The sequence below is a fragment of the Choristoneura fumiferana genome, chromosome 17, assembly GCF_025370935.1.
Source record: "Choristoneura fumiferana chromosome 17, NRCan_CFum_1, whole genome shotgun sequence".
Lineage (NCBI taxonomy): Eukaryota > Metazoa > Arthropoda > Insecta > Lepidoptera > Tortricidae > Choristoneura > Choristoneura fumiferana.
In genome coordinates, this window is record NC_133488.1 from 6,477,441 (window position 1) to 6,490,099 (window position 12,659).

At 34.7% G+C, this 12,659-nt stretch overlaps 1 protein-coding gene across 1 annotated transcript; it reads right to left on the reverse strand.

Moving 5' to 3' along the window:
- Window positions 1-794: 794 nt before the first annotated feature.
- On the reverse strand, window positions 795-11,920 carry LOC141437149 (uncharacterized). The gene is made up of 4 exons (XM_074100412.1): window positions 11,025-11,920; window positions 2,684-2,753; window positions 1,988-2,144; window positions 795-979 (listed from the first exon to the last, which is right to left on the reverse strand). Exons 2-4 carry the CDS (start codon window positions 2,711-2,713, stop codon window positions 795-797), a joined length of 372 nt encoding a protein of 123 aa, XP_073956513.1. The 5' UTR covers window positions 2,714-2,753; window positions 11,025-11,920.
- Window positions 11,921-12,659: the final 739 nt, after the last annotated feature.

Below are 12,659 nucleotides of genomic sequence, written 5' to 3' on the forward strand. Positions count from 1 at the left end.
TACTAGCTTCTCCCTCTGGACCGCATACAACGGAGAGCAACTCGAATAGACGGCTGCCAACAAATTTTTGATCGACTTGACTCCTTGGTGCTGCGTAGAGATGTAGCTTTACTGTGCATCCTCTATCGCATGTACAACGGGGAGTGCTCCGAGGAGTTATTAGGGTTGATCCCTGCCGCATCCTTCCACCACTGCCCTACGCGACAACACTTCCATCCTCACCATAAAATAGATGGTTGACAGTCTTCTACTGTGCGTTTTTCCAGAAATTTCCTGCCTCGCACAGTAAAACTCTGGAATGAACTATCACCTGCGGTATTCCCGGAACCGATATATCCTTCCAGCTTTCAAAAAAAAGAGCGTACTCCTACCTAATAGGCCGGCAACGCACTTGTGACTCTTCTGGTGTTGCATGTGTCCATGGGCGATGGTTATCGTTTACCATCAGGCGATCCGTTTGCTCATTTGCCCCTTATACCATAAAAAAACGAATATTACTCTGACAGCCGCGGGCAACAGCTAGTATAAATAATTTACTTTCAAAATGTAAAATACATAATAATATCATTTTAAGAGCTTGAGCCATATATGATTCAGATTTAGTAGTAGGTATGCAATATTAGTGCCTCAATCTTTTAAAATTATAGATATTTTACATTCCTTTCGCTCGATGTGAAGAAACCATGCATTTGCAGGTGTCTTGGGCTGTTAAAGAAGTCTTTAAAGAATTCTGTGGCGAAAATTGAAACAAATATTTTTCATTACAAAATTTTATTTATTTTCCTTAAATCAATTCATACAACATGGTTAAACTGAAGTAAGATGATGGTGTTTGAAACTATGGTAGTTAATATAACGGGCAGTAACGGCATCTGTATGAAAACTCCAGTAATTATTTGATTTCTAAACGGTTCTACAGATATGTAACGATATAAATCTCTGACTGATTTTCGTAGATTCACCACGTCGTCACCTGGTACTAAACAAAGTAATAAAACATATGTAGTGAATCTTTGAGAAAAATACTTCATAGGCATACCTATATTTGAAATACAACTCAAAAACACAAATTATTAATTATTTTCGTAAAATCAATACATATCAAAATCAATACTGGCGCACGTCTACAGTTTTTCATTCACTCTATCGTTCATGACATCGCTCATTCCTACACATGACATTATTGTGTTTGTTAATGTTTGTTTTGTGAATGTTTTTTTTTATTTTAGAATCTCCTTTAAATTGGCATGTTTATAAGTTTATTGGCAACTAGACGGTAGTGTATTTTTTTACCATGTGAACTGAAACTTCGAGCAATGTTCGATTGAAAACGCTAATATTATGTTTGAGATTAAAAAAAAAAATCAAACGTAGTCTCACAAAAGTGGTGCTTAACTATCTAATAACACAGTTAGTCAAGAATATTGAGCAAAAATAAAAATTTTAAAAAAATAGCTTATAATGGTGCTACGATCAAAATATTGAACAAGGGTGTTCATATTAAAAAAACCTAAAAGTCAAAATATCTCGGAAACCGTGTAACTTTTACTAAACCTATTACAGCTTTAACAACCTCCTAAGTGCCCTCTATCCGTAGTTCAAGGGTTATCCACTCATTACCTAACACCCTGTATATTGGTTGTCAAATATTTATGCGTGCGTTCAGAAATTTGTTTTATGTAAACTAAAGAAAAAAGGCGCTATAGTTGGCATGTTATCATAATTTTAATGTAGTGTTTTTTCGGGCAAGACAACGTCTGCCGGGTCCGCTGCTAGTATTAATATAATATTGTCGTTTTGTGTAAAATTTGCATTTTACAGCGCTTTCGTATCTCACTGGTACTGGTACTGGGTTTTTATTGATTAATTAATAAATTAAGCACCCAAGTCTCCAGAACATACTTTCAACTAAAATGTACGTTTTAAATACCCAATCGGCATTGATACCTAAATAAGAGCTTTGACTTAATGCTACTATTAAACATACTTGTCACTAATATATTGTACAGTCGTGCTAGTGCTCTCCTCATGCTGTCAGCTTCATTCTGCGCCATCTGCCCGGTGTAGAGCATCGATATGGTCACCATGGAGTAATTGGTCAGGAGAAACACTGTATTACTGTTGCCGATGTCGTCCGCTGTTTTCTGTGTAAATTATTAAATTGTAAGAACAAAATTGTCATGTAAAAGTAAAACAAATTCGTAATTTATCAAGGGTCTTCGCAGGTAACTTAAAAAGGTTTAGTTCAAAAAAATCGTTGTTGATACAAGCATTTTTTGCTGACTGTACAGATTTTGTTGACTGTACTTGCATTGTCATCCAAAAACAAACACACACACACACACATTTGCGTAGCAAATTTTAAGTCTACCTATGCCAGATAAGGTACCCATCATTTGGCAACAAACGTTTCAACAAAATATTCATTTAAAAAACAACGTTTCTCAAACGTTCGCTTCACAAATTGATCGTTTCATATCACCACATTTCACAAATTGATCATTTCACAAACTCTTAATTTGACAAACCATCTTACAAATCATTATTTGGCAACTATTCATTTATTATTTTCGTCACTTGTCAAAACCACGTTTGTAAAATCAAAATTGTTAAGTCTTATGTTTACAATAATAATAATATATACGCATAACAAATATAAACTGTCATTTTTTTATGAACTTACTTGCATCAGTGTATTTATCCCTTTGTACATTAAAAATATAAACTATTATAGTTAATACAGAAGACAGGACCTGAAACATTAGAATAAAAAAATAAAAAATGAATTAACATAACAATATAACATTTTTAATTACCTACCTGAATACTATAACATTTTTTTATGTAAAATAAGCATTTCTCCAAGTTACAGATAATGGAAAACCAAATATTCAAGTTAATCCAAATTTGATCCATTTCAATAACAATAGTTGATTCCGTAGATTGTTTTCTGAATATATTTACTGTTTTGCTTATTCTTAGGCGTACATTTTTCAAGCACGCGTGTAATGCTCTGATAAACACAATAATTGAAAGAAATTCAGTAAAAAATCTAATCTCTGAGCATATCAAGAAAAAAGTGTCGACTAAAAAAAAAGACTAAAATCCACGTAAAAATTCTTCGTATAAAACGTTAACATAATCATGTAATTGCAAAAAAATACGACAGTTAAAGACAAACTAAAATTTTTAGCCTTTTTCAGCGATTTTCGAAGAGCCGTATCGTCTTTTAATACATCATGTATATCATAAATTTCTGAACACAGCGCTGTGAATGAATGAGCGTTTTTGAAACCCAACAATATAACCAGAACAGAATTTATATTAAAGAGTAATCCGAATTGAATTATGAACAACGTGTCCATAGTTACAGAAGTCACAAACAATAGTTGGATCTTATTATAAAAGAACACCATATTGATTACAAGTTCCATTATTGCCCACGCAACTGCAACATATCTAAGCCTCCTTTTGAGATAACAGAAATTTCGAAATATACAGAATACGTTTTCGAGTATCAACAACCCGTTTATGATGGCTAATCCTGCCATGTTCCTTATGTAACTAAAGAGCTGATATGACAAATTATGGTTAAACGTATTCAAAGGTCTTTAATACACGAGATGGATAAAGATCATTAAGTATTGTTGTTACCAACGGAAGCAATTCTATTATAAAATATTTATTGTAACGGAAGTAATTGTCTAGTTCCATTTTGGTTATTGGTTGGTGAGAAATGCTATTAAACATTAAAGTTTTGGTTAAATACTTACGCTACTAAGTAAAAAAAAATCGATAGTGCTAGATAAAGTAATACTTAAGTCATACGTACGTGTGCTCGAAACGTTATGGAGTATTTTTGACAGACAGTTTTGTTAGAAAATTTTTGAGCATTTCTTATTATTTGATCTGTTAAACCTACCAGCGGAGACTCATGGGCATGGGCTTTATCTTTCCAACCGATACCGTTTACCGATCATTAAAATATTTTTTTCCTTTTTCATTTCTTTCGTTGGTACTTGTTGGTACGAACATGTTTCGTGGGCTTGTTTGATCAGTATACCAAATGGTTTTTTTCCACAATGGTTTTTTTAATTAAGCTTATTTTTAAAATCTCGATTTTCCCCAATTTTAATCGACAGGGAAACGTTTAGGTTATGTTAAGTACATAGAATTAGGAGTTCAGCGTTCGCGGGATTCAGTCGACACTACGTCTGTGGAAATTTGAAATTGGGGAAAATCGCTACTGTAAATTTTTTTAACAAAAAAGTTAAAAAAAAAGTTCATATTTCCCCAACCTAACTATTAAGTACCGATTTAGCATACCGCCGCCTCCCCTCTACTATAAATATCATTAAGTATTATTGCTGTGCACTGAAGAAATTTTACGCACTTGCCGATTAGGGTCCCAATTTATTTAAAATGGTTGTATTTTAAGGGTTTCGTCGTCCTACAAGAGTCTTATAGATTTGCTTTAATTCCTCTTAATTTATTCTTAATTCCTCTACATCTCGGACATGTCCAGCAACAATTTTCCTTATGAAACGGTTTGTGGTTGAAATTTTATATTGAATGATGCTCACAAAACCGTCTTCAAAATGATACCGTTTTTGATCTGAAAACGATATTTAATTTATTACTAGCGATACAAGAACAATTATTTAATTTTACTATTATTCAAAGAAACCAATAAGATAGCTTTATCTTTTCGTTTGACAGTAAAAGTATAACTAAACATGAAGTAAACAAACCCTGACATAACGAAAATAAAACACACTTTTTTAATAAATTTTACTTACTTCATTTAATTTTAATGACCAGAAATGAATTCACAACCTTTTTGTCCACCCAAATCACGGTATCACAGTAATTTTGTATTACAAATTAATACGTTATAGGTTTGATTTTTGTCACAATGTCGAGATGAAATTTCAAAACGTCAGAGCATCAGAGCCAAAAAAGTTGCGGACGCTAGGTGGCGCTGATATCGTGCACAGCTATATCCGCGATTTAGAGAGTGTTAGCGCTAGAAAACTGTAATTTTGCATGAGTATGTATAGTGTGTTAACCACGTCGAGCGAGTACTGAAAAATTTTTTTTGAAAAAAAAAATTGAATATTATTAATTGCACATCAAATAAATAATTGCCTATCAATTTATTCTCATCATTTATATACCTTTGTACATCAATTAAATCATTTCAATACAAATAAACTAAATGTTTAGCAAAACTAGTTGTGCAGATAATTCGCAAATATACATCAACACAAAATATGTGGTAGGTAGGTGTGCGTTTATTTCAAACTAAATCAAATGTTTCTTATCCCGAGTTCTACGCTGCAATTTTGACGATGAAAACATAATATTTTACCAGATTCTGCCGCGATTATTATAACAATCCATCTCGACAGATCGACAGCGCCAGAGGAAGTGATAAATTGCGCATGTGTCCTCAAGAACCGTCATGGGTTATTTTTCTTTTCTGGATATTTTCCTAAGAAAGTTTTTACACCAAGAACTGAAAGGTTTTCTTTGAAAATTCCAATTTGTAGTTTACTTAAACTTAAGCTAAGCCACTTGGCTTAAAAATGTACGATTAAAAACGTTAATTTTTTACAAGGTTTTTTTAACTGGCTTCGTATGTTGCTGTTTGTTGTTGTGTCAAATCTTGTTAGTTAATTTTGACCCATTTCCAGTGGACTTGATTGATTTGAATTGATTTCTTCAACTCCAAACAGGTTTAGTTATATCTGCCAGAGCAGAGCATGTAAAAACATCTGAAACGTCCTATCTTCCCTAGAAATAAAGTCGTATCAGTTATTTATGCACGATTTTTGTGTGAGACATTGCCTGGTAGTTACCAAGTACAGTTGTACTTAAGGAAAGTTAAATAGAGTCTGTATGTTATACTTAAATATTATCCATGGCTCATTTTAAACCAGCTCTTAAAAATGTATCACCGAAATTGTCTCGGAAACGCGGCGTTGACCCAAAACCGTTTACTTAGATAACCTCACAACCCCGCATATTTTTAAACGTAAACATTTGCACGTTCTTGAAAGGGAGACCTTTTTACAAGCCGGCGGAGAATCACAAAACTCCGCTTTTTGCATTGTCCGCAAACTGTGACGTATGTCACTGTTATTTTGTGAAACTAGTGCGAAATATTGCCATCATTACAGTGTGATCGAAAAGGATGACTGACATTTTTTATTACTGCTTGGTAGTGGAAAATGGAATAGATGGTCACGTTGTAATTTATTTTTAACTAGCTTTTACCCTTAATGTCGTCTGCTAAAAATTCGGTTATGCCGCAGGAACTGAAATAGGTTTAGTGATTTAAGCTTGAAAAGGAAGGTTAACAGACAGATGGAGTAACTTTCGCATTTATGTATAATATCAGTAATTTATGGATACAGACTCGTTTGTTGTTTGTTGAACGCATGATTACTGAGAATTCACCATATGTTGTAAGAACAACTTTAACTTTTCGATTTAGGTACTTACATAACTTAACTCGGAAAATAATTTTACATAAAATAATTGATTGAATCAGGCGTTACTTTGCGGAGGTCCATTATCAATGAACTAAAAGAATTTATTTGCTCACCCGCGACCTTATGATGTCCATGCAGGTCCTCCACCTCCACATACGAAGAACACACACAAACCCATCTATCACAACCAATCACAACCACCGCACACATGTGAGTCTAACATCTGGTAGTATGGTGTACGGTTGTGTTGCTCTGAAGATGAGCTCTGGTTGAGTTCGAAACGCGTCAGTGTATTGTGGTATGTTAGACTCACATCTGGTAGTTTGGTGTACGGTTGTGTTGCTCTGAAGATGAGCTCTAGTTGTGTTCAAAACAGTCAGTGCAGGGGCGTAGCTACCGCCGTATCTGCCGTTTTAATTATACGGGCCCCCCGGGCCACGGGGCCCCCCGACGTGCGTAAGCAAAAATTAATAGAAACTTCCCAAAAATTTTTTTATTTCAGAAATGACAAAAGTCAAACAAAGCAAACAGATAGACAATTACGATGAATAAATATGTCTTTTAATTTTATGCAAACATTTTTTTCTTTTGTGAGAAATCTTTATCCTTCTTAAGGGCCCCCAAACACCATTCAAATTGCCCGCCAAGGCACGCTACGCCACTGCGTCAGTGTATTGTGGTGGTGGTGATAGATGGGTTTTTGCGATTTGTGTGTGTTCTTACGGTATGGAGGAACACACGTTACATATCTTGCATAAACTTAGCTATTATAAAGGGTCGCGGGTGAGCAAAGAAATTGTTTTAGTTCATTTACACAAAATATTTAATTTAATATCCATCTTTATTTTGTCCTTTTCAAACTCGTTTTTTAGGGTTCCGTACCTCAAAAGGAAAAAACGGACCCTTATAGGATCACTTTTTGTCCATCTGTCTGTCTGCCTGTCTGTCAAGACCCTTTTTCTCGGAAATGTGTGGAGGTATCAAGCTGAAATTTATATCAAATACTGAGGTCTACTGTCCCTTGGAGCTGTGAAAAAATCAAACTTCTAAACCAACGCAATCAAAAGATGCAGCCGTTTATGCTGCAAATTTCCGCAAATTTTCGAAATTCGCAAGGGAATCCTAACCTACTTGGTACTTCCCGTGAACTCAGAATCTTGAAATTTGGTATGAAGGTAGCTATTATAACACAACCAACTAGAAAAGTAAGAAAATCTTGATTTTTTATATCTGTCCAATATAATCTGACCCCACACTGCGTACATTTTGCTTAAGAGTAGGGCTCTGCATACACTGGATGTATTAAATCAGTCGGAAAAAGCGAGAAATATCTTCAAGACACGATCCCCGTTTACTTACATACCTATAAATGTGTACGGAATCCTCGGTGCGCGAGTACGACTCGCACTTGCCCAGTTTTTTATTTTAATTTGCTGTTTCAATTTTGGTTGTATTTTTAACCGACTTCAAAAAAAGGAGGAGATTCTATGTTCCAATGTTTGTAATTTTTTTTTATGTATGTTCACCGATTACTCAGTCAATTGTAGACCGATTTTCAAAATTATTTTTTTAATCGAAAGGGTATTTTTTTGAGGTGGTACCATTGTCACCAAGTTAAGATCTGATGATGGGATCCTAGGGAAATCGAGGGCAAACCTCAAATTTTATAGGCACACCTATGGTGATTTTGACATTTTTCGCATTAAGATAAGCATTTTAGTTATAGTAGTTTTATTTGAGGATTTAATTTGTGTTTTAGATAAAATGATATGAGAAATCACGAACTAATAGCGAAGTATTTAAAGGGTAGGTATCTAAATCTGGACAACTAAATTGACACCTCAGTTTATGTTACTCAACTTAAACTCAACTTCAACTTAAAACTCATCTTAGTTTAACTTTTCTGGATAGAAAAACTTGTAAATATTATCGAGGACGGTACAACAGACAAGTTTTAACTATTTCCACGTGAAAAGATCAATATAAACGTGAGAATTTGGTGAGTTTTTCATAAGAACCCTTTCCATTGAAAAGTTACGAAAGTTTTGTGTAGTTGACAGACGCCTCGCGTAAATAAATGATGATTTAGGGGCTTTTTTCACCTGTGTTTAGTTGTTCATATGTGTTTTTTACATGTATATTCAAATTCTGCCTGCGTTACCTTTCAACACTTTTTGATTTTACCGTATTCTTATGTGTTATCAAAATTACCGTTTGATTATTCTTGATGTTTACAAAGTGACTTTTAGCAAAATGTGTATTTGTGTATTATTTTATAAAGTGATTATATCAAATCATAATTAGAGTAAAATAAAATATATACTTAAGTATTTTAATGTTTATTTTATTACCTAAATGAGTGATTATTATCCTTTAAAATGACAATAAAAGTTGTTAAATATGCTGATATTAGAATTGAAGTCCTGAATCAATCGTTTTTTTGAGAAATGTTTGACATTTAAATCCAACATTCAAAAAAATCAACATCGATTAATTGAACAAAAGCAGTTTACTCGTAGCTTTATACTGATTATAATTTCCAGTTTTTGGACGCATTATAAAGAGTTTATGATATGTGTGTAGATAAAATTATTTTTGATGTAGTAACTCTTGACGTGAGATTGAATTAAATACCTACTAAACTAAAAATACTGAACTGCGGTGACTGAAACTATGTACCTATATAGCGCAGAAGTAAGTGTCTTTACGTGTGATTACGGAGCAGCAAAGAAAAATAATGTAAATCATATAACGCATATGAAAATTTAAACTGTCGCTTATTACGAGCATTATTGGATTAAATAAATCACCAGCTTTACGTCGTTACTTTTTGAACAGTAAAATCCGCAATACAAAACAAACGGATAAATGCAGCAAAACATTTAATACAATTAAAACACGCACAAGTGCGGTAAGCGCCTCGCCCCATTGTGCATTGTTGATTTATAATTGTTATGCTCTTTAAAAGAATCAGTTTTATTCCGCGGGTCGACCGTTACACTATCAAACCAGCCACGACTTGACCTGCGATACGGAAAACGATTTCTCCGTCCATTTCAGGGCCGACGCGTTCTTTGTAAATTTGTGTAATGAAAAACACGCAATCTATGATAAAATTACACGTTTCGTCGCTAGTCTATTTGTGCTGGGTGAGGTACATTTTTAATTTTTGGATTGGTTGCAACCAGATTGCAGAATGCAGTGCGGGAAATACGAGTATTAGAAGTTAAATGTTGGAGCTACTTCTTTGTTGTGGTCATTATTTTAATGATTTAATAATTAAATATTAGCAACAATAATATCAATTTGTAGGTACCCTTTAGGTTCTTCTTATCTCAAACTAGTTCCACAAATATTTCAAAAAATTTGTACCTAGAGTACTTAATGTGATTTGCAATAAACTATTTTGACTTCGATGTTGAATTTTAATTTGTGGAAATACCAATGGGAGTAAAAAAACTAGGGCTAAGCATTTATAGAGTTCCGTGCTCCAAGTAACACGCACAATCAAGTTTAGTTTAGTTGTAGAAAAAAAAATAAGATTAAAAAATTAAAGATTATCTCGAGTACGATTATTAGCATTTGACTGTGCCGAACCCTCAGTGCGTGAGTCCGACTCGCACAAGGCTGTTTTTTTCTATACCAATAATTAGAAATTCTACTTTTTCATGACTCTGAGGTACCCAGTCATAACATAAATAGATAGGTTTACAGTTAAAATAAAGTTATCGTATTTGTAGTTGCAATGAGCAGTTAAATTGCAACAGAAACTGAAGATAGAGGTATCTTTAGGCAGTGCATTAGGCTGGAAATACACATGCCTGTAGCTCGAACATTTTCGCACGAGTAGCTGGCACGTGTACATCAAGCTTCATATAAATATGACACAAGTGAGCAAGCTACTTGCATGAAAACGTGCGAGCTACAGGCATGTGTATTCCCGGGTTAATTTCATTACTTATTATGTCAAGTAGAAGAAAGTACGTATATCTTTGGTATATCTAATAATGACCGACCCAGAAAATGGCTGAATAGACCGAGATATATTATGTTCGAAGGTTCTTTGAGAGCTACGGTCTAATTACTCCGGGACTAATACAAGTTTTATGTTATTACATTACTACAGCAGAAAGACAAGAAAATAATCTAATTTTCCTAGAAAATAACGTCGAAAAACTATAGGTATTCGCTGGGTGCGAAGTACTAGGTGGGGGTAATGAAATCTATCGCAGCGCTCATAGTGACCAAAAGTAGAAATAATGTAGGCTCTGTCATCTGTACTCAAAGAATCTGTCTAGCATTCGAACATGGCGGATGTAGACGATATCTAATTTTGGTATTTACATTTATTGTACCATTTTGTCGGCATAGTTTACATATATATCCGTGCAAAATTACAGCTTTCTAGCATTGATAGTCCCCGAGCAAAGCCGCGGACGGACGGACAGACAGACAGACATGGCGAAACTATAAGGGTTCCGTTTTTGCCATTATAAATTTATGATGTGTACCTGTGAACAATTTTACCTGTATTGAATAAATAAGTTATTTGTGTTTTGTAACACGCTTGCTGCTCCGCTACCCGCTGGCATCCAGTCCACAGCCTGCCAGTTGCCCAGCGTCCATTGGCGGTCGAATAATTATAATCTATAGGAGCGTCCAAAAAGTGCCTACAATATTTTCAACACTAAAAACGTTTCGTTTCACTGCACCGTATATTTTTTACATAAAATTGCATATGTATATCATGTCTCCATGCATTTAAATGTTTTCGAAAAACAATACGTCGCGTTGCATTAATTAAAAAGTTACATACAATAAAACTGTCCTAGCTTCACGCAACTGTCTTGTTACAAGGTATTATTCCAAAATAGCTTTTATGCTTTCAAAGTAAGAGTGGCGTGGGTGGAAAATAAATTTCATACTACTGTATGCAGGTGTCCCAATTAGCAGAGAATGCGGGTTGCTCATAGAAAGCGTATTTGCATTGTTTGAGCGAACGCTGTGATACGTGAGAGTAACGTATGCGGGGATATGGTGAGATTCCTCTTCCAACAACACGAGATCTATCTGTCGATTTTGTAGGTTTTTGAACCATTTTCACTTTTAATGCTGTTGATAATCAATGCTGCGGTTCACTCCACCATTACAAAAGAAGGGACGAGTATCGCTTGCCTATTATAACACATAACTGCGTCTCTTATTTGACGAAGATATGTTCCAAAAATAACTGAATGTTTGTTCTCGGGTCTTGGCCGTTTAATATACCAAAGTATGTATTTGTCTAATATAAGTAATTAATAATCATGCCACACTGCACTAGACCTAAGCGCTCTTTAGGAAATCATTTTGTGTCTAATCTGAGATATCCAAATTGTCGCTAGAAGATTTCTCACTATAATAATGTGTCTCACTCTCGTCTCTTAGCGACTACTCAAGAACTTAAAAATATCTGACCTGATCAGAGGACTTTTAAGACTTAAGTAAAACCTAACTTTAATTAAAACCTTATTCGTTCGAACGCTATAATTAGCCTCTAAAACATTTATATCCCATTAAATAATTTTACGGCGTAATTACATGGCAGGTAGCTCCAGAGATTGACCCAAGCGTAAATCTTACATTTATGGCGGCGTAAATCTTACGATGAACCTGACACGCCCGTAAACTTACTGGAAAATTTTATGAGGTGCCCCCAAAGTGTCCTTGCATGCGTGACAATGTTAACACGAGCCGTGGCAATGAGGGCTAATAGACAGATGTAATATCGCTAGATGGCGTTAGTGTCGTGAGGTTTTTTGACGTTACGTTCTTGCTTGCAATTGGCTAATAACTAAATGAGCCAAATTGCAAGCAAGACCGTGACGCATTGGTTTAGAATACCCTAAATACACTGTCACCCACAAATTCAAGTCGCAAAAATGTCCGAATCATAGCTGTGACAAGTGCGTGCGTCGAAGGCAAATCAAAAACACATAATGTATACTTTCTTGTAATGTTCTTAAGAACATTTCAATTTTGGTTACATGCAACCGTCATTTGGTCACGAATATTAAGGTGTTGTTTCGTGACCAAATGACGGTTGCATGTAATGCGCGCGTATGGCGGTTATGACATTACAAAATAAAATCATCGCGCTTTCGGTCGTAGGCAAGATTATTA

What these genes read in the sequence shown, in the direction of transcription:
- LOC141437149 (XM_074100412.1), bottom strand. Translation starts at nt 2,713, where the DNA reads ATGTACAAAGGGATAAATACACTGATGCAA. An exon ending in GGATAAATACACTGATGCAA is followed by an intron (nt 2,145 to 2,683) that starts GTAAGTTCATAA and finishes TAATTTACACAG; the next exon opens with AAAACAGCGGACGACATCGG. An exon ending in GTACAATATATTAGTGACAA is followed by an intron (nt 980 to 1,987) that starts GTATGTTTAATA and finishes TACTTTGTTTAG; the next exon opens with TACCAGGTGACGACGTGGTG.